Here is a 21796-nt window from a genome sequence, read left to right on the forward strand (position 1 = left end):
AACATAATGCCCTCCAGGTTAATCTATGCTGTCAGAAATGACAAGATTTCCTTCTTTTTCAAGGCAGAATAGTAGGCCGTTGTGCAGACATACCACATTTTCTTTATGCATTCAAACATTGACAGCCATTTAGGTTGATTCATGGGAATACAGATATCTCTGACATGCTGATGTCATTTCCTTTGGACACATACCCACTTGTAAAATTGCTGGGGTTATATGGTAGTTCTATTTTTAATTTTTTGAGGAGCCTCCATACCATTTTCCATAGTGGCTGCACTAATTTCCATTCCCACCAACAGTGTACAAGTATTCTCTTTTCTCCAGAACATCCTTGCCAACACTTGTTACCCTTTATCGTTTTTATAATAGCTACTCTGACAGGTTAGAGATGATATTGTGATTTTAATTTGCATTTCTCTGGTGATTAGTAATGTTGAGTACTTTCTCAAATACCTGTTGACTTTTTTTTTTTTTTTTTGAGAGGAGTCTCGCTCTGTCACCCAGGCTAAAGTGCAGTGGTGTGATCTCAGCTCACTACAACCTCCGTCTCCTGAGTTCAAGCGATTGTCCCACCTCAGACTCCTGAGTAGGTGTCTACAGGCACACACCACCATGCCTAGCTAATTTTTTGTATTTTTCATAGAGATAGGGTTTCACAGTGTTGGCTAGGCTGGTCTTGAACCCCTGACCTCAAGTGATCCACCTGCCTTGACCTCCCAAAGTGCTGGGATTACAGGCGTGAGCCACTGCACCTGGCCCCTGTTGGCTATTTATATGTCTTTTGAGGAATGCTGAGAAATTCAAGTCCTTTGCCAATTTTTAATTGAGTTATTTATTTTCTTGCTATTGAGTTGAGTTCCTTGTGTATTTTGGATATTAACCCCTTACCAGATGTATGGTTTGCAAACATTTTCTCACTTAAATGTGTATGTTTTATGTAAGGAGATTGCAATTATAATTTACTATATTGTTCTTCATTATTGTTTGAGCTAAAAATTGTTAAATACGCATATGAACTTGAACATATTATACATTCATATTTATGTTATGTATTTACTTATATCTTGTTATAAATCACGTGAACACAAATTTACTCTTAAACTCAGTTAACTACCAAAACTTGAAGTGTTTGGAAATCAAATTTGTGTGTTTTCCATATGTTCTGTTGTATTTTTTTAATGGTTGTTCCAGAACTAAGCGAGTTGCATATTCACAGGGACCAAGAACAGCTGAGAGACCTATCTTGAGTAATTGGGAAGAGCTGAGTCCTGCTAAGTAGTGTTCGCTGCCTTCCTCTGTTAATATTCAATGTCTTTAAGGTCAGCTCCAATAGCTACCAGTAGATGAATCCTCCTCCCACTGATTCCTTGTATCACTGGAAGATTTTTTTGTTGCCTCAGCTTAAATCTGTATGAGACATAGGCATATGTAAATTTTTAGATTGCTTTATGTGTAGTAGGCATATGTGAAGTTTTAGATTGCTTTCGGTATAGTACCTTATATTATACATAGCCTTAATATATGGATCTGTCTTTGTATAGAAATCACAGTTCTTTTACACTGATAATTTTTCTTTAAAAAGTGGAGCTAGTGGCGGGGCACGGTGGCTCATGCCTGTAGAGATCCCAGCACTTTGGGATGCAGAGGCGGGCGGATACGAGGTCAGGAGATCGAGACCATCCTGGCTAACACAGTGAAACCCCGTCTCTACAAAAAATACAAAAAATTAGCCGGGTGTGGTGGTGGGCACCGGTAGTCCCAGCTACTCGGGAGGCTGAGGCAGGAGAATGGTGTGAACCCGGGAGGCGGAGCTTGCAGTGAGCTGAGATTGCACCACTGCACTCCAGCCTGGGCGACAGAGGGAGACTCTGTCTCAAAAAAAAAAGAAAAAGTGGAGCTAGTTTGGTATGTATGGCCTGTAGAAAAATTGTTCTTTCTTTTTTAGTAAAATCTGAATTAAATAAGAATATGGAAATTGTAGTCTCCTTTTTTTAAATGGAAAGTTACTTAAAGCACAATGATTGGTCATCTGTTATTTGTGATGTGAGTAACAGTTAAGAACAATGGGGATTTTTATCACTTTAGATTCCCCACCATGCCCCCTCCACCCCACCTCTGACCAGAAATAGCAGATGCTGCTCTGTGGATGATAGCTTCTGTGGATGATAGCTGACCGTAGCGGGTAGAGAATCTAGGAAACTTTTAAATCATTTTGTTATCTGTAATTTTATGGCTGTTCCTGTTTTTGTAATAAATTTCATGACTGAATGAAGTTGACTGCTACTTCTAGCATTCAGCAATCTAGATTTTTTTCCCCGACATTTTTCACCCATCAGGAGGCACAGGAAGGACTAATATGGGCTGCAAAGTCTTGCACTATCCATTACAATTAAGAATATATACTAATAAAAGCTTTGCATATAAATCAGATATTTTAAAATTGAATCATTTTAAACATATAAATGGAAGCTGTCAATATATAGGAATGTTGTAGCAATTTATTTTCTTCTAAAGCAGAAAAAAATGTAAGGCACAGCTAACATTTAAATTCAGATTTTCATACATAGTATAATGTTGATATCTAGAGAATGCAATGTACTGGTTAAGAGAAGATGAGTAATTTTATTTGTGGCTCTGGAAATGTATCGTAGAAGAGATGGTTTCTAATGGTAATGACCTACAATGTTCTAATGTCAAAATAATTCATCATGACGGTGGGTCTTACAGAGTTCAGATGAAAATATCCTATTATTTTCGCCCTTTCCAAAATGGGAAGCTCATTTGATTCTTTATTTAAAAACAAACAAAAAAAGAGTTGGATTTTCCCAGTACCTTTTATAATAGCATTAAATTAATAGCACTTGACATAATATATTCTGGTAATTTTTTACTCAATTTTTAAAAGTTAGAGGCTCTGATGGTGCATTTAAGGAACTTTATGATGTAATAGAATGCTTGACTGCTGTTTATTCTAGCCCTGGTTCTGCCAATTAATAAAACTTTTGATCCTAGGGCAGGTAAAATACATTGCCTTTGGGGGTTTTTTCTTCATTTGCAGCATGAGAAGGAGAATACTTGTTTAACTTGTCAGGATTAAATAGCATTTGGAAAAACATTCTGGAAACTCAAAAGTATTATAAGCAAATAATAATTTGGCACTATTCGGTGTAAGAAAAATAATGTGACTCTTCATAGTGTGACTTCTCAGAGTGGAGATATTTTATTGACATTTGCAATATCTTTTCCTAGGGACTTTTTCAAGCACTTTATTTTTGTTGTCTGTTTTTCTATCCTCCACCCCCAGTGGAATTCTGATTAATCTTTCCTTCATTAGTACTTTCTGTATGCCAGGCACTGTGGTAAATATTGAGTATTCTGAGTCTCCCACTTTGAGGAACTAGTGGAAAAGGAACATGTAGTTTTTTAAAAAATTATATCACAGTACCACTGTTGATATAAAAGTCACCCCAAATCCCCGAAATCATGGTTTGGGGAAACTATAGTAACTCTCAATTATCTAGAGCATCACTGTGAAGTAGAACTTCTGCAATAATGTGAATGTAGTAGCTGACAACCACATGGGGCTACTGAGCTCTTGAAATAAATAGCTACATATAGATTTGAGTGAGAGGGGTTCCTCTCCTTCTGTCCCAGGGGCTGACAAATGGTGCTAATCAGCCATTGCCCAGCTGCACTGAACCGTATCAGGCTAATGTGTTCCCAGATAGGTTAATAGGCCCTTGTTTTGTACAGTTATTCCAGTAATTCTAACTTCCATATACTCAGAACTTTTGTGTCTTTCTTATTTTATTTTATTTTTTTTCTTGTAACATTGCAGTTTGGACCAGAAAATCCCTTTAGGACACAGCAAATGGCTGCCCCTAGAAATATGCTTTCCGGATATGCTGAACCAGCTCATATCAATGATTTCATGTTTGAGCAGCAAAGGAGAACTTTTGCAACATATGGTAAGGTGATAAGACTTAAGCAGTTTCAATTTTGGCTTTATTAGAAGTGTGATCTGTGTGTGTTAGTCTGTTTTATCTTCTGGCTTTTAAAATTCACTGGATTCCTTCAGAAAGGATAGTATGCCTTCCTATACATATCCTTAAATATTTATATAAATGGGAAGGTGAACTCATATTTTTAGCTGTCATTATAAATCCACTGTGATTTCTGAGTACTGGAAATATTCTGTGATCTTAACCAGAATGCTCTTTGTTGTCGTACTAGGTAATGGACATTTGTTATTTTATATCCATTACATGTAGGTTGCTGTTAAAGTTGGCAAATGAAAAGATAGTGTTAAGAGGTTACTTTTTTATCTTATTATAGGCTATTTAACTTTACTCTGTTTCTCAAATCTTATCTTGGAAATGCTTTCTCTTGATCACTGAAGGGTATCAGGAAAGAGAATAGTGAAAAATTCATTATGTAAAATAATTACATCCTACCAGTGGTGGGATTTTAAAAATTTAATGTGCGTGGAAACTGCTTGTATAGAGGATTATCATGTATTAGATCATATTTCACCATGGTAAGATTGTAATAGACTTAGAATGTACCAAATATCACAGCCAAGGCTATATACCACTTAAATCACCCAAAACAGTTCTATGACACTTCCAGTCCAATAAAATGGTTACAAATATGTTATACCCATTGCTTGTATAAGGGGTCCCATGTAAATCTAAAGTAATGTGCAGCACATAAAAATAAACTGTTACATCATGATTTTGTTATATTCTAACCTATAATAAGAGACTTTTAAAGACTTATTGTCTTCGACTTTAGAAGGACTTTAAGCAATAATTTAGTTCTCTTGTTTCCTTTAAAACAAAACAAAAAAAAGTCCAAGTAAGTTTATACCGATACCTACTTTTCTTCTTAAATTACCTTATAACAAGAATAAGGATTTAAAACTCTTCAGCTGGCTTTAGACCTGGTTTCAGAAATGGGTTGTATTTGTTTGTTTGTTTGTTTGTTTGTTTTAAGTATCTGGTGATTTTTGCCTCTCCCACTAGGAAGTGGTGAGGTAGGACACAGGTTGAACTATTGAGTTAAAGACAAAAAATGAATTTGGGGCTATAGTATATTAGGCAGCCTAAAATAAAGGCAGCCTATAGTATATTAGGCAGCCTAAAATAAAATAAAGTGGGAGATTTTTGCCTCTCCCACTAGGAAGTGGAGAGCTAGGGCACAGGTTGAACTATTGAGTTAAAGACAAAAAATGAATTTGGGGCTATAGTATATTAGGCAGCCTAAAATAAAGGGAATGGCCAGTTACAAAACTAAGAAAATTTTGGTTTGTCTCCTTTATGATAGATCTTAGATAAGGTCGATCTTATTTATTAAGTTCAAGTGAACTTAGTAAGATTTAGGTTTAAACTGAGGTTTAAAGAGACAGTTTATTAAGTTCAAGTAAACTTAATAAGTGAACTTAGTAAATAAGATCAGTCTTGTCTAAGCTTTAACAACTGTCTCTTTAAACCTTACTTTTAACACTGTCTGTTTTTTCTTTGACCCCAGGTACTGAGCAAGTATATGACTTCTATTAGTTTGTCCTATAATTTTCTTATAGAAAGTTTTTATCTGACATCTGATAGTAATTCCTATACCAGATTCCTATCAACTTTTGTTGTTGTTGTTCTTGTTTTTTAATCTTTCCACATGAAATGTAAGGCTGTGAGACCTTTCTGTTACCTTCCCTCATTTGCAAAGTGCTAGGGAGCAAACCTCTTATACCTTGTAGTGGTGTTATCTAACAGACATACAGGAGGTGACACATGAATTCAGTTTTACCTCAATCTCATAACCCTGGGCTATCACTGCTGGAATATAATACAAATATTTATTTTAATTTTCTTCCCATTTTTAAATGTTGTAAGATTGTTATAATCTCAGTGAATTATTTCTGGAAGATTTATATTCTACAATGCAGTTAGTTTATCATAGAGCCCACCTGTAGAGTCCTTATCACTGAAAATAGTCTCATTTACTGTGTCATCCCATTTACTTACTCTACAGTTTTGCTTTTAGCTTGCATTTATGGTATTTCTCCTGACTTCTCAGCCCCTCAGTGGTTGTGTGAATTTTGTCCTGTTTTCTGCCTGCTCCCCTGCCAGTCTTACTTGGGGCTTCTCAATGAAGTTTCTTCCTTTTGTTTGACTTTCATCTAGAATTTTCTCTACACCCACCTATAGAAGTGGAAAATAGAATTTTAAATAAATACTTTTAGTCTCACAATAGTCATTATTAACATGAGTTTTAACTTCAATATTTGAAATCCTTTATTAACATTTTTATTTTATTTTTTTTGAGACAGTCTCGCTCTCTTGCCCAGGCTGGAGTGCAGTGGCGCGATCTCAGCTCACTGCAAGCTCCGCCTCCTGGGTTCAACGCCATTCTCCTGCCTCAGCCTCCCTAGTAGCTGGGACTACAGGCACCCGCCACCACGCCTGGCTAATTTTTGTATTTTTAGTAGAGACGGGGTTTCACCATGTTAGCCAGGATGGTCTCGATCTCCTGACCTTGTGATCCACCCGCCTCAGCCTCCCAAAGTGCTGGGATTACAGGCATGAGCCACCGTGCCCGCCCTTATTAACATTTTTAAATGATTTTTTAAAAATAATCTACTGAACAAAGATATAATCTTTAAAAGAATTACTTGTATCATTTAGATTTCAGTTTGATTCCAGTTTTCACTATTAAAAATGTGATGTATGTTATGCTACAAAGTGCATTTTAAAACATGGTAGTGAATATTTTTGCACATAAAACTTTACATGTTCTTATATTATTTTATACTATTTTCTTAAATGAGTTCCCAAACGTAGGTAAAAGAATATGTGTTTTAAAAGCTTTTGGTATATATTATCAAATTGCTTTCCAAAAGAATTCTCTCAACCTACTCTACCACCACAGTGTATAAAAGTCCTATTTCTCTTTTTTTTTGAGACAGGATCTCGCTCTGTCACCCAGGCCGTGCAGTCGTGGGATCTCTGCTCACTGCAACCTCTACCTCTGGGGTTCAGGCAATTCTCATGCCTCAGCCTCCTGAGTAGCTGGAATTACAGGCGTGAACGACCACACCTAGCTAATTTTTTTTTTTTTTGTATTTTTCGTAGAGATGGGGTTTTACCATATTGGCCAGACTTGTCTCAAAACTCCTGGCCTCAAGTAATCTGCCTTCCTTGGCCTCCCAAAGTGCTGGGATTACAGGCCTGAGCCACGATGCCCGGCCCTATTTCTCTTCATCAAAGATCTATATGATTGTTTTTCCTTTGTTTACTTGATAATCAAAGTATTATATTTCTTTATTGCAACTTGATTTTTCCGGACTACTAGTGAGGTCGAAGGTTTTTTCATATATTTATGACCATTCTTTTGCAAATTGTTTATAGTCTCTTTTCATTTGCCTAATGGAATTAGTTTTAATAATTATTATTAGTTTAATAATCTTAAGGGTATAATAATAAAATCAATATTATGGCCATTTCAAATAAGACTGCCGAAGGGAAGAAAGTAGACATTAATTCCATTAAAAAGATAAAAGGGAAAACAAGCTTCAGGAAGATAGATAAGAATATTTAAGAAATGTAGAAATATTCACTTATTTGAGACACAAGATAGTGAGAAAACAAATTGGACTGAAATTTAGTAGTGTTAGAGTTAGATCTTGTTCTATCACTGGCTGATTTGTAGTAAGACATAAGGCCAAATATTTAACTCTTATTTGTAAAAGGAAAATAATACTGTTTCCTAATCACCTGGGGTGGAAGGCAGTAGTGGGGATGGTGGTATGGCAGTAAAGATTTTTACCACAGAGGATGTGGAGCAAGAGGAAAGCATAACTTATTTTTCTGAGTAACAAGACAGTGGCCAGATGAGTTGGGGAATGGTGCTTACACAGAGACAAGGACCAGGGATACCTCTTCCCTCTCTGTCTACTCCTTCACCCTTCCGGACGCGTCATGAAATGCCATTTATGTAGACGTTAAGTCTCCTTTCAAAGTAGAAATTTACATTCTAGCTAGATACGTTTTTTATTATTGAAATGGAAACTTTTAACTTGGTATGAGCTTATAAAAGTCTCATTTTTTGGAAAAAGTTATGTGCAGAACACTTCTGTACATCAAAGAGATTAAAGACAAAATAACTCATGGGATTTGAACCTGTGATTTCAGAGATTCTACTCCAAAGGCTGATTTTCTGCCACCAAGCTCTCTCCTCTGGTTAAGAACATATTTTAATGCTGAAAAAAACTATATGCAAATCAGCTAATAGCCAGGTGGTTGGTTCTGTTATAGCATATCATGAGGGTGAGTTCAGCACTTACATCCTTAGCTTGTTTGAAAAGCATGCTTCATGATGAATCTTTTTCTGTTCCCCAAAAGAAGTTCCCTATATTCTGGGTTTTTTTTTTTTTTTTTTTTTTTTTGTGAGATGGAGTCTCGCTCTGTCGCCCAGGCTGGAGTGCAGTGGCGCGATCTCAGCTCACTGCAAGCTACACCTCCCCGGTTCACACCATTCTCCTGCCTCAGCCTCTCGAGTAGCTGGGACTACTTTGGATGAAAAATGAAAATAATAAGTCTATCCTCTAGGATGTGCCCTTTAGAAAAAATGGGCTTAGTACTTTTTTATGTATTCTATTATCGTACACATGAGTTGTAGGCCATAAACTGATCAGTGATTTAGCACTCTTGTGAATATACCAGACTAATGTTACCAAACATTTACTGTGCTAGCACACCCATTTGAGAAAAAAACTGATTTGAGCTAACTTAGGTAGACTTTCTTTCCTTAAATTCCCATGGACCACTGAAGACCACATTTATATGTAGCTACATACTTTATAATTAGTTTAAAAAGCGCATTCGTATGCTGGTAGATATCCTTCCTTCTCTTAAGGAAATATAAAGAATGATTGATGAAATAGAAATATATTAAGATTGGGAAGGAAGACTGTCCTTACTGCAAATGGTATTTTCAAAATAATAGCTAGATTTTATGTAATCTTCTTACCCTTTTTTATTTAATAATTTACATAATTTGATAAACTTAGCCCTGCAATATCTATTACCAAGAAGAAAAGGAAAATGGTTTCTAGATTTCCAAGTGCATCATGTACATGTATTTTCAAGCTCTTAGAATATTTAAAACTAAAGTTTGATGTGTTGGCCAGAGAGGCTCTTAGTAATGTAATGTCAGTATGCAAAATTCATCCTATAAGAAACATATTATGCTGGAGTCTAGCCTGAGCTTTGGGTTCTAAATAGAAAAATATAGCTTTGGGTTCTAAATAGAAATATAGCTCAGGGGCTGGGAGTGGTGGCTCACACCTGTAATGCCAGCACTTTGGGAGGCCAAGGCGGTGGATCATTTAAGGTCAGGAGTTCAAGATCAGCTTGGCCAACATGGTGAAACCCCATCTCTCCAAAAAAATACAAAAGTTAGCTAGGGGTAATGACGCATGCCTGTAATCCCAGCTACTCTGGAGGCTGAGGCAGGAGAATTGCTTGAGCCTGGAAGGCGGAGGTTGCAGTGAGCCGAGATTACACCACTGCACTCCAGCCTGGGTGACAGGGTAAGACCCTATCTCAAAAAAAAAAAAAAAAAAAAGGAAGCAATATAGCTCAGGGCAGAATTAGAGATCATTTTTGACATCTGGGAAAGAAAATGTGAAATGTGTATATTTGTATTATAATAATAAAATGAATTTAAACAGCAAAATGGAGTTAATAATTTTCACTTTTTTGCTTTCAGGTTATGCATTAGACCCTTCATTAGATAATCATCAAGTGTCTGCTAAATATATAGGTTCTGTAGAAGAAGCTGAAAAAAATCAAGGTAATTTATTTGAAACATTTGATATCATATATACCTACATATCTATAATTAGTGTCTTGCAGAGTGACTTTAATTAGACAGTAAAAAATAGTATTTAGCGCTTTTTTTTTTAAAGTTGAAACAATGGAGCGATACAGTTTAGAGCAATATAGTTCAGAAATGTTACAGTTTAGAGCTTGCTTTTGCCGCTTACTAGTTGTGTAATCTTGTAGGGAAAATAATGATACATATCTCTTTGAGTTACTTTGAGTACTTGGCACCATGCCAACCCTGTAGAAATCACTCAATAAATTACAACTAATGTATAGATAATTTTGGCAATTGATTTCTCAACATTAATGTCAAGCTTCATTTTAACAGAGTAGAAATACTTTATTTGGTAAGTCTGTGAAGATTGTCTTTGAAGAGTTGCTTTGAAGGCTGAGTTTGAATATGTGTTGTATGTATGCTTGTATTCATATTCATTTTGTACTTACGATAAGACAAAACATCATACGCTGAACGCTAACTTGTCACAAGCCTCATCAGTCCATTAGAATATTATCCATAAAATGCAATTTAAAAAGTAATTTGCTGGTTGGTTGCATGGGACATTTGTGCTTAGTAGCTATAGATCCTATGTGATCTGGCTGGTCTCTGTATATGAGCTAGATTATTGTTAAAATAGAATTTTAACAGGCTTTTGCTATAAAACATAGCCTGAATTAATATAGGTAGACATTTCTTCTTTAAGCTAGACCTCTGCAAGTCCCATCTAAAGGTAGCTAGATTCTTAGTTAACTTGTGACTATGATTCCACAAACCTTTCTTTTTCCAAGTTAATGACTATACACAGTATGCCACCTCCTACTAATCAAATCAAAATCTCAACCAGAAACACCCTCCTTCTCCTTTTCTTTTACTGTTAACGTTAATGATATTAGAGGTCAAGATGAGACTGAAATCACTTGGAAGGAATACCATTTCTGGTGAAACCTTGTTTGATTTACATTTTTGCATTACAAGTGAAGTGAAGATAAGTTATTAAGTACTTACAGTAATTTAGTTTAATTTAGTTTTAAAATGATAAATTACAGTTTATTCTTGCTTCCAAATGTCACTTTATTATTACTTAGCAATAATGAGTTTCTGAGTTTTTTCCAGAAAGTCGTACAAATCCACTGACACAGCTTTTTGATTCAATAAAAGGCTTGTGCGCCATTGTAGGAGTACATATTTGGGTCTCTTCTTTAAGTATACAGTATTAGAATTTGCAGAATATTGAATTAGTTTTAAGTGTCTTTGCCCAGAAGGTTGAATCCCTTTTTCTGTAGCATGAGTCAGCGTATGTGGTAGATTCATGTAGATTGTTTTTTAATAACTCTGGGGTCACTTGAACAATCATCTTTCTTTAACCATATGAAATAAAATTAAACATATGTTCATATTTCTTTAGAAAATGTACATCTTTGTAATCTCTCAGTTTTTTTTTTTTTAATTTTTTTTTGTTAACGTAGGTTTAACTGTATTTGAAACTGGTCAGAAGAAAACAGAAAAGAGGAAAAAGTTTAAAGAAAATGATGCATCCAATATTGATGGTTTTTTGGGACCATGGGCAAAATATGTGGATGAAAAAGATGTAGCCAAACCTTCAGAAGTAAGCTTTGATGTTTTTAATTGTCAATTCAGGTATACGCTGTATCTCTATGAAGGATATCTACATTAATAAACTTGAGATTTCTTTAGAGAACCAAATGACTCATCAAAATTTTTCTGCCTTTAGTTGATTGAAAATATACAATAAAATTTATTTGTTTTTCTTTGGGATATTTTTATTTACCTTTTCTGCTGATTTGTTTTCTCTCGTGCTTTTTTATTAAAATACAATATTGAACAATTTTCATAAAGATTTCCTTGATATTGCTATTAAGCTGCCATGGTAGCTACTCTTCTGATACTAGACATTCAGATAGTAACTACAAAATCAGCCTTCTGTGACACTAGAATTGATTATAAATTTTATTGATTTATGAATTTATTTAAAATTTTCAACAAATTTTATCTCTATATATATCTTAAAAACTACTATAAAGTTTGTAAAGTAAATGCTCTGCCGTTCCCTTCCTCACCTCCTAATCTCACTGTCTCCATGAGCCAGAGAGTGTTCTAGGTCCCAGGCATACAGCAGTGGACAAGATCAAGAAAATCATGACCTCATGAAGCTTATATTCTAGCTGTTACTTACATCCAGTAAATCTATGTTTATAATAATAGAAATAAACAGGTGATATCTAAGATGAATAAACTTATTCTACTATTTTCTATTTATTTTAGATTTTATCTGTTGACTTGTTATTATAGATAGAGATTTACTACTACCCCATCTTCTGTCCCCAGCTCCTCCCAAAAAAATTGTGTCACAAATGTATAGCTATCACTTATATCCTTAGGAGTATGTAAAAACAATTAACTGAAAAAAACATTATGTGCTAAAATTCAGTTTCCATTCTGAAACTAGATTTTCTGATTGCCTTGTCTTTTTACTTGTATAACTAGTATAACATGTTAAAATTTATTTCTAGGTGTCACAGAAGGATGAGTTTTGAAAACTGATTTTATATAGTTGAAAAGTATTATCTAGTATCCATTATGTATTTAGTACCATTTCATAATTTGTGGAAGAGGTAATCAGTCTCTGCTTATAGAATACTTGAGCTTGGCCGGGCCTGTAAGCCCAGCACTTTGGGAGGCCGAGGCGGGCGCATTGCCAGAGCTCAGGAGTTCGAGACCAGCCTGGGCAACACAGTAAAACCCTGTCTCTACTAAAACAGAAAAAATTAGCCAGGCGTGGTAGTGTGCACCGAGTAGTCCCAGCTACTCGGGAGGCTGAGGCAGGAGAATTGCTTGAACTAGGAAGAGGGAGGTTGCAGTGAGCAGAGATTCGCGCCACTGCACTCCAGCCTGGGCGACAGAGCGAGACTCATCTCAGAAAAAAAAAAAAAAAAAAAGTGTTGAGCTTGTTATCCTGGGAACATACTCGGACCAGATATGTAGAAGTCATTATAAAGAATTTATAACCAACTTTAGGTATAATGAGGTTCTAGAACATTCATTTTAAATTTCACTCCTTAATTTTCTTAGGAAGAGCAAAAAGAATTGGATGAAATCACAGCAAAGAGGCAGAAAAAAGGAAAACAGGAAGAAGAGAAACCTGGGGAGGAGAAGACAATCTTACATGGTAACATATTTTTTGTACATCTTCATTTTTATGAAAAACCTTCATATTTACTCTGTTCGCTGTTCATACGATATCAATTACCCTTACTATCAGCTGTAATAAAATCATTATGTTAAGTATAATTGTGTTGGACAATTTGTATCCCAAGGAAATTACAGCAGACTTCTGTATACTGATAAAGGAGAAAAAATAGCATGATTAATGATAGCCACAGATAATTTTTTTCCAAGTGTGAATGAATTTTATTAAATGGTAGATAAAAAAGAAACTTGAATAGTCCACAATCTATTCTTTCGTAAGATAAAGTTGACTCTTTTGGTGTATTAATAGTGCCCCAGTCATTTTAACTGTTTTTAATGAAGCCAAATACTCAGGTATCCTCACAGTTCATAATCGTTATTCAGCTATATTCAGAATAAACTTGGATTTTCATGTGAAAAGATGGAGCTTAAGGCTCTCATACTTATTTTGACTTGTAGAAGGAAATGTATATTCACCAAAATAAATCGTAAGTATTCTAGAATGTACCTGTTAATAATTAGTTATATTTAGGAAAATACATAGTGATTATCTAAAACTGTAAAATAGCTTACCGTTTACAGTGTTGCTTATTCTAATGTTATATTACATCAGATATTTAGGTTTGATGAAGCCATATTTGGTTCTTCAAGCTTCAGTTTTATCTCCAAGGAGTCTATTTAGTACTATGGTACTTAAAACTATAATAACAATAATATAATAATAACATTTATTGAGTACTTACTCTGTGCCAGGCATGCTGCTAATTGCTGTATATACACTATGTCATTTAATTCTCACAGGTGACTTTATTGTAAAATTTGTGATGAAAGTGGGAAAAGATAAATGAAAAGGAACTGGAAGGGCATAAGAGAGGAAAGCAGGGGAAAAGGATAGTTGATATATTTTGTTTTGTTTTAACTTCCTTCTTAACCTGTTTTATTTCTGCTTCTTTACCAGTGACTAACAAGGCCCAAGTATTATCTTCCCTTGCTATAATTATGCCACAGTGAAGTCTTTATAGATTACTAAGATGTGTAAGTGATGAAAAGAAGTATAGATCTTATCTAAAGGTCTATAATCTCTGGGTATTTAGGAATTTCGAAATACTACCTCTAGTTGTAAATGATAGCAGTTATTTTAAGCACTTAAATCTTAGCTGACTCATGATCTTGACATCATTGGAGTGTTATTACCTAAACCTTAATATGGAATGATATACCTGTGAATAAAATGTTATTTTAAGAATGTTAGGTTTCATGACTATGGGTTGTATTTGTTTACTGATTTTCTTTGCCTTTTTGTTTCAGTTAAAGAAATGTATGACTATCAAGGCAGGTCCTATCTTCACATACCTCAGGATGTTGGTGTTAATCTACGGTCAACTATGCCACCTGAGAAGTGTTATCTTCCCAAAAAACAAATTCATGTGTGGTCTGGACACACAAAGGTAAGCAAGTTGGTTGTTTCTGTTTGCTGTAATGTTATAATAATGAAGCCAACGTAGTTTTAGCTGTTGATGTGGAACATTTAGTATTTCTGGTAAAGGTACAGGGAAGTCAAATTGAATGTAAGCCTGAGTTATGCTTTGGAGATGCCCACACATCCATCACAAGTGACTAATCAGTCTTCAAGGCCATCTGAATTGGCCATGACATAGCATTCATGATTTAGTGTCCTGTATCCTTGTAGCCAGGCCTTTCCCCACAAGCTCCTGCTACAGTCTTCTTCCTTTTGGGCACCAAATCAGTGAGTAATGGGCTGGTACTAGCACCAAGTCTCCTGCTTAGCTTCAGTAATTTTGCTTTAGCTCTGTGGTTATCACACTTCAGAGATGAGATGCGCCCTGGTTTATAAACTATGGTAATTTTTAAACTAATGCAGAGATAAGGGTCATGAAAAATTTGATGTTGATATTCTTTGTCATCTGTACTATTCCAACTTGTAATTTCCAACTCTTTGCAAAGAGCAAAGGACTAAGTAAAAAAAGGAAGAGAAGTGGGGGCATTAGCAATTTGATTGACTCAGGATTCCATTGGGTGAGGAACTCAATATTAAAGGTTAAAAAAAAAAATCTTCAAAAGCTTAGTGTCAATAAGGCCTGCTCTTGGAATGCTAATGAAAGTTATTCTGGGGTGAGATTTTTGGAATGAAGAAAAATAGCAAATTAGGCTGCTTAATATATACTGTCTTTTCTTGATGCTTCATTTGAGCTGATCTTTTGAATGCTTCTGGTTGATAACTGTAATACCTTTTTATAGGGCGTCAGTGCAGTCAGATTGTTTCCTCTCTCTGGCCATTTATTGCTGTCTTGTTCCATGGACTGTAAAATTAAGGTGAGTTTTCAGTAACAGAGTAGGAGTGCTGCAAAGCTAGTTCTTTGTTTAAATCTGTTTGATTAATTATAAATAAATTTGGGTTTGTTAGGCAATTAGAAGCTAATTATTTTCTCTTAGATCCTGTAAATGCAGCAATTTATGAACTACTTCCAAACATAAAATCAACTATGGCTCTGTGGTCCAATTGGCTAGGCCCCTTTTTTTGTTGTTGTTTTTGTTTTTTGTTTTTTTGTTTTTTTTTTTGAGATGGAGTCTTGCTGTGTTGCCCAGGCTGGAGTGCAGTGGCATGACCTCAGCTCACTGCAAGCTCCGCCTCCCGGATTCATGCCATTCTCCTGCCTCAGCCTCCCCAGTAGCTAGGACTACAGGCACCCATGGTGGCTAGGCCCCTTTTTAAGCTTAGACAACTGATGAGAATGTAATCCAATCATTTTGGCTTTGGATATATAAATATTTAATCACTAATCATTATAGAGATTTTGTATATGTAATAGTTTATTTGTTTCTCCAAACCTTATGAAATAGAGAGGACATAGGTTAGAAATCCCATTTTTAGAAAGTAGAAAATGTAATTCATCCTTTTTCTTCTAAATACTAGTAGACACCAAGTAACTGGACTGCTCCCAGCCCCTTCTTTTCACCTTTTCTAGTCTTGGGAAGCTCCATCTTTAGCTTCTGTTCAGTCATAGAATGTGTGGTAGAAAAAACTCCGTTGCCAATGCATCTCAACCTGAATATGCAGGATGTCTTGAAAAAAAATTTGAATCTGAAAGGATAGTTCTTACCAGTTTTGTGTCTTCTCTTTGTCCGGACCATTATGATGGTTCAATAAATACCAACCCTATAGTGCTCTTGGGGCTTGAAAAGTTGAGTCATTAAAATTTTATCATTTGTAAATAATTCATGGATATTAACAATAAAAAAGGCCACTTTTTTTTATAAGAGCAACCATTTAGGCATTTGTCTCTAATAGCTTAAAATGACAGGCCAACATTTTGGAGTAAAAACCCCCATTTTACTTAACTTTTACTTTTACTTTTACTTTGTACAAACCATGTTAATTGAGATGTTGGTCTTTTCTTTGACCAACCAAAAAAGCATAGAATTCAATTAGTTCACTTCTATAAACATTCTATTATGTGCAGGGGACTGAAAGTAAAAGCTTATAAAGGCACTGTCCTTCCCCTTAGGATGATCATTTTATTATGATATAAATGATTATTATAGAGGCAAGCACAAGATATGCTGGTTTCAAAGAGGAAGCATACCTTAGTAAGTTGGTTATCTAAGTAAAGGATGAGGAAACAGGAGTAGAGTATGCTTGAAAAGAGTGAAGAGAATGGATCAGCATGGTGTGTGCTGAAAATAACAGTTTTGTGCTTGCTGGAGCATAACATCTAAGAGACAAGGAATGATTGCAGTCATGAGCAAGAAACCAGGTCTCAGAGGTCCTTTCCTAGTATGCTACAGTAACTGAGACTGTGTCCTATTGGCACCAGTGGCAAGGAAATGCTTTCTATTTTAGAGTACTAGCAACATTGTTGAGAATTGGATTCAAGGCAGTCAAGAATAAAGCTAGCCTTGAAGCTATTGTATTAATCCACCTTAGATATGCTGAGAATTATGAGCCTTTTATTTTAGTCTAGATCATCATTTTCTTACAGCTTCTGTAATACTTGTTATTCAGAAAAGTAAACAGAAAAGGCTTTCAGTATCAAAATGTTATATACATGGCAGTTTTAATAACAATTCCTTTAAACGTCATTTGTAGTGCTACAAAAGTAGAAACTTCATCCTAGAAAATGTATGAAATAGAAAAGAACAATATGAAAATGAAAACTCACCTGAATTAACTCCATCTATAGTTAAGTCTCTTTTTTGATGTAAATATCTTTAAAACTCTTTAGTTTTGAGTGTGTGTGACTCTGTGTGTGTGTGTTCCAAATAATATAACACAAACTGGCAGCACCAAGCTATATTTAATGATATTCAGTGTTTAATATTTAATGATTGAAGCTGTGCATTTACACACACAGATGTGCACACACATAACCAGCATAGGGCTGTTGTTATTAATTGAAAGACCTTTATTAAATGTAATATTTCCATGTGTTGTTTTTTTTCTCCCCCAGCTATGGGAGGTTTATGGAGAACGGCGCTGTCTGAGAACATTTATTGGTAATGCTTCTTTTCTCTCCAACATAAATCTGGGAAGAATTTTTAAAGTAAGATAACATCATTGACAATAACTTTACTACACCGATAGGAAGTAAACTCTTCATAGATTTCAGCTGAATCTGGAAGGAGGAGTCAGTGTCCCCAGTTAGACAAAGAAAGAGAACTAGGAAGCAAGAGCAGCGGATGCAAAACAAAAATGGTGTGAGACAGCGTGCTGCTGAGGGGATCCACGTACATTTCAGGATTGTCAGAGTATGGGGGATGGTGAGAGACAAAAGCGGAGAAAAGTAGCAAGAGAGGGACCAGAGTATGGAAGACCTCCTGTGCCATTAATAAAGAGTTTAGCCTCTGTTGTGAGGGCGTTGGGGAACCATTAAAGAGCTCTTGCCGGAAAGCAACATGATTTGAAGTTTACAAAGATCAAATGGCAATATGCAGGATGATTTGGTAGGGCAAGCCTGGAGGAAGGGAAATTAATTACACAGTTATTTCATAGGTCTGGTTTAGAGATGATGAGCGCCTGAACCAAAGCAGCAGAGAGAGAAAAGAAAGGAACTACGTATTAGAGTTAAAGTCAGTGAGATTTAGTAACGGCATGTGAATGATCACAGTGAGACAGGAATCTAGGGTGACTCCCATGAGGCTGGATGAACGATGGTGCCATTCACCAAGAAGGAACATAAGATGATGGTAAGGTTTTAGATACACCAAATTTGAGCTGCCTTTGGGATATTGAGGTGAAAATGTCCAGTAAGCAATTAGATAGCCAGAGATCGAGCTTTGAAGAGAGACTGGGAATTGACAGCTAAAGCATAAAAAAAGGATGAGATTGAGAGAACTCCTTGAAGAAAGAAAGAAGGCCAAAGGGAGGACAGCTTTGTGACAAACCAGACTTTTTGGTAGAGAAAGGTTTATTGTCTTTGTCAGATTTCATGTGAAGGCTAGTTACTCATTCCAAATTTAACTGTACCACGTTGAAACGGTGTGACTCGTAGTGGCTCTGTTTTTAGATTAAAGTGGGAGTCTGTTCAGCAGTGCTTTATGATTTTAAGGCCTCCCTGCACAAATTAATACTGCCTAAGATGTCACCGCAGCCTAAAGGAAGACTTGTGGAAGGCTCTCAGCTGTGTACAGGGGAACAAAATGTCTCCATCAGATAGAGTGGATTTGGTCCGCATCTGTCTCCCCTCTACTGGCAGACCATTTTTCTGTGGAAAACTGAAATTTTCCTCTTGAGGGAGATGATAGGAGCTCTGACTGGGACTCCAGCTGTAGAAAAGGATGCCTAATTACCATGGCACATACCTCCTGATGGGAGTTCACTGGAGGTGATGGTTTAGAGCTGCTGCATGTGGTTAACAATTTGTGCCATGCTCATTTTGCACAATTGTACGTGTCTTGGTCATGGTGGGGTGGCAAAAATAGGAACATTTTTGCTTTTGTTTAGCCACATTTTATTTTTCCCTGTAACTTTTAAAAGAGTTGAGTGATCTGGCAATATTCATTTTTAAGTAAAGTATAATAATCAGCACCTTAAAATTAGTGTATTATCAAAATATCATCTTAAAGCAAAAGAAGCTAGCCTGGGCAACATGGCAAAACCCTGTCTCTACAGAAAATACAGAAATTAGCCAGGCGTGGTGGTGTGCACCTGTAATCCCAGCTACTCAAAAAGCTGAGGTGGGTGGATCGCTTGAGCCAGGAAGGTTGAGTTTACAGTGAGCTGAGATCCAGCCACTGCACTTCAGGCTGGGCAACAGAGCAAGACCCTATCTCAAAATAAAAATAAAAAACCATGCAAGCTAATATAGTTTTCAGAAAGTCTCCTACATTCTGAATCAGTTTCTGTGAAATTTGGTAATGTGATCACAGAAATATACAGTTATTGAACAAGGGCTACAGTTTCCTGAACTTTAGGTTTGGGGCACTTTGTTTTCACTTGCAGCCTGGTGGACAATCTGAGAGTGAACCTCCAAAATTCCAGCAGCCATTTCTTTCACTGGCAATAATTGGTCTTTTACATTTCCATAAATTCTTGGCTAGCTAGTCATCACTTGTATGTACTGCATATTAAGTAATTGCTATGGCAGACTTAAAAGAAAAGTTAAACCTTTTCCTCTTGGTTCTTAACCAAGATGTTATGCATCAGAATCACCTGAGGAGCTTCTTCAAGGGGAAAAAAACGCCCACATTCTGAAGCCCACACATAACATATTCTAAGTCAGTAAATCAGGCGGTGGCATTCCAGTGATCTTGACTCACAGCTGAGAACCACTGCTTAGTGCTGTTTCTCTTTATGGTGTTAATGTTTTAAGAGAAGAAGATATATGATACTTCACCTCATTGCTGTTTCTGTTGACTCCACCTTTAGGTCACAGTAAGGCTGTTAGGGATATCTGCTTCAATACTGCAGGAACACAGTTCCTCAGTGCAGCCTATGACAGGTATCTTAAGCTCTGGGACACTGAGACAGGTAAGAGTTCACTTATGCTAATACACATTCATCTTACAAGTTATTTATATTTGAAATGGTGTGAGTAGTCTTTTGTGGCAAAATGGCACCTTCTCTAACTGCTGATTCTCATACCATTCACTGTCAGCAAATATCACAAAATACATTTGTAAGTCGAAACTGAGCATAAGTAGCTCTTTCACTGTGAAACTTGTTTCCACCAGATAGATTTTATAAAGCAAACGTACTGACAAATAAGCAAAGTGGAAATCTTGTATAGGCCATCTAATTGATTTTTTTGTTCCCCTACATCACCTAGCACTGTGCATTGCACATAACAGAAGTGCAATAAATGTCTAATGAACAAAATTAAATGTATTTGCGCAAATTGATTAAAATGTAGGTCTAAACTTTCACAGGCCAGTTGGTTTTATATATTCACAGCCATACTAATTGCTGTTTATTAATTGATTCACATTAATATGTCGTGGCTAGTATAATTTTATGTAATTATAAAAATTATCTTACTATCTTATTGTCTTACTATCATTACCCTTACTGCATCTGAAGGATAATGATAATAGTTAATGTTTATTAAACATCATTTAACAGGCATAATTGCTAAGCACTGATATTCAGTATCTCCTTCAATCTTAATTTATCCCTATTAGGTAAGTACTGTTATTATATTATAGATAAGGAAACTGAGGCTTAAAGAGCTAACTTTTTCAGGGTCACACAGCTAATAAGTAGCAGACTTGGGTTCAAACGAAGCTCTCTCTGATGCCAGAGCCCATATTCTTCAGCACTTTAGCAGTGGTTCTCAATTCTGGCCACACATTGTAATCATCTGAAGAGCTTTAATATTACTGATGCCTGAGTCCTACCTTCAAAGGTATTTATGTAATTGGTATGGCTATAGACTAGATGATTGTACTGTGTAGCCAAGGCTGAGAGACTACTATTTTGCAGGTTCTTTTAAAAATCAAGATAAAATACACATACAGTAAAGTGTATGAAGTGCCTAAATATTCAGTGATTTTTTTTTTTTTTTTTTTGGTAAACATATCTATGCAGTTGTCTACCACAAAGATCAAGATATAGAACATTTGCAGCACTCAGTAAAGGTTTCTTATGCCCTTTTCCAGTCTGTGCCCACTGCCAGTAACCATAGTAACCACTTTTGTCATCATTTTCCTCTTCATTTTTCCTCTTCTTAAACTTCTTATAAACGAAATCATACCATTTTTTCTCTTTTGTTTCTAGCTCCAGCATAATATCTGAGATTCCCTCATGGCTTGTACCAGTAGTTTGTTCTTTTTTATTGCTTGCACTATTCCATTATATGAATGAAGTTATAATTTATTTATTCTACAATTGGTAGTACCGATTTACTTTTGAAAAAATTATTTTTAATCATTAAAAATCTGTGAAAAAGAACAAATGTAGTTTACAGTAAAGAGCAAGCAGGCAGCCCTTCCTCAAAATGTATTAAGCAGGTGACCTCTAGATCTTAATCTCACAGTCATCTTTAAGTGGTCAAATTTATTTTACCTATTTAATTTGAGTCTTTGGTTTTAGGACAGTGTATATCAAGATTTACAAACCGAAAAGTACCTTATTGTGTCAAATTCAATCCTGATGAAGATAAGCAAAATCTCTTTGTGGCTGGGATGTCTGATAAGAAGATTGTGCAAGTAAGTCTTTCACAGTATTTTGTTAAGACTCCTAAGCTTTATG

At 35.7% G+C, this 21796-nt stretch overlaps 2 protein-coding genes across 3 annotated transcripts in view; one reads left to right on the forward strand and one right to left on the reverse strand.

The window, feature by feature from the left end:
• CDC40 (cell division cycle 40) overlaps window positions 1-21796 on the forward strand; it is a 52947-nt gene that overhangs the window by 18451 nt on the left and 12700 nt on the right. For both annotated transcript variants that reach the window (XM_054686888.2, XM_518687.8), the window contains exons 4-12: window positions 3842-3971; window positions 9769-9852; window positions 11349-11488; window positions 12973-13069; window positions 14398-14537; window positions 15349-15423; window positions 17559-17604; window positions 19976-20077; window positions 21638-21753. In XM_054686888.2, the coding sequence (XP_054542863.1) occupies window positions 3842-3971; window positions 9769-9852; window positions 11349-11488; window positions 12973-13069; window positions 14398-14537; window positions 15349-15423; window positions 17559-17604; window positions 19976-20077; window positions 21638-21753 (930 nt within the window). The remainder of the gene's footprint in view (window positions 1-3841; window positions 3972-9768; window positions 9853-11348; window positions 11489-12972; window positions 13070-14397; window positions 14538-15348; window positions 15424-17558; window positions 17605-19975; window positions 20078-21637; window positions 21754-21796) is intronic.
• METTL24 (methyltransferase like 24) overlaps window positions 1-21796 on the reverse strand; it is a 172736-nt gene that overhangs the window by 12292 nt on the left and 138648 nt on the right. The gene's annotated exons all lie outside the window — the stretch shown is intronic.

Source organism: Pan troglodytes, chromosome 5, assembly GCF_028858775.2.
Source record: "Pan troglodytes isolate AG18354 chromosome 5, NHGRI_mPanTro3-v2.0_pri, whole genome shotgun sequence".
Lineage (NCBI taxonomy): Eukaryota > Metazoa > Chordata > Mammalia > Primates > Hominidae > Pan > Pan troglodytes.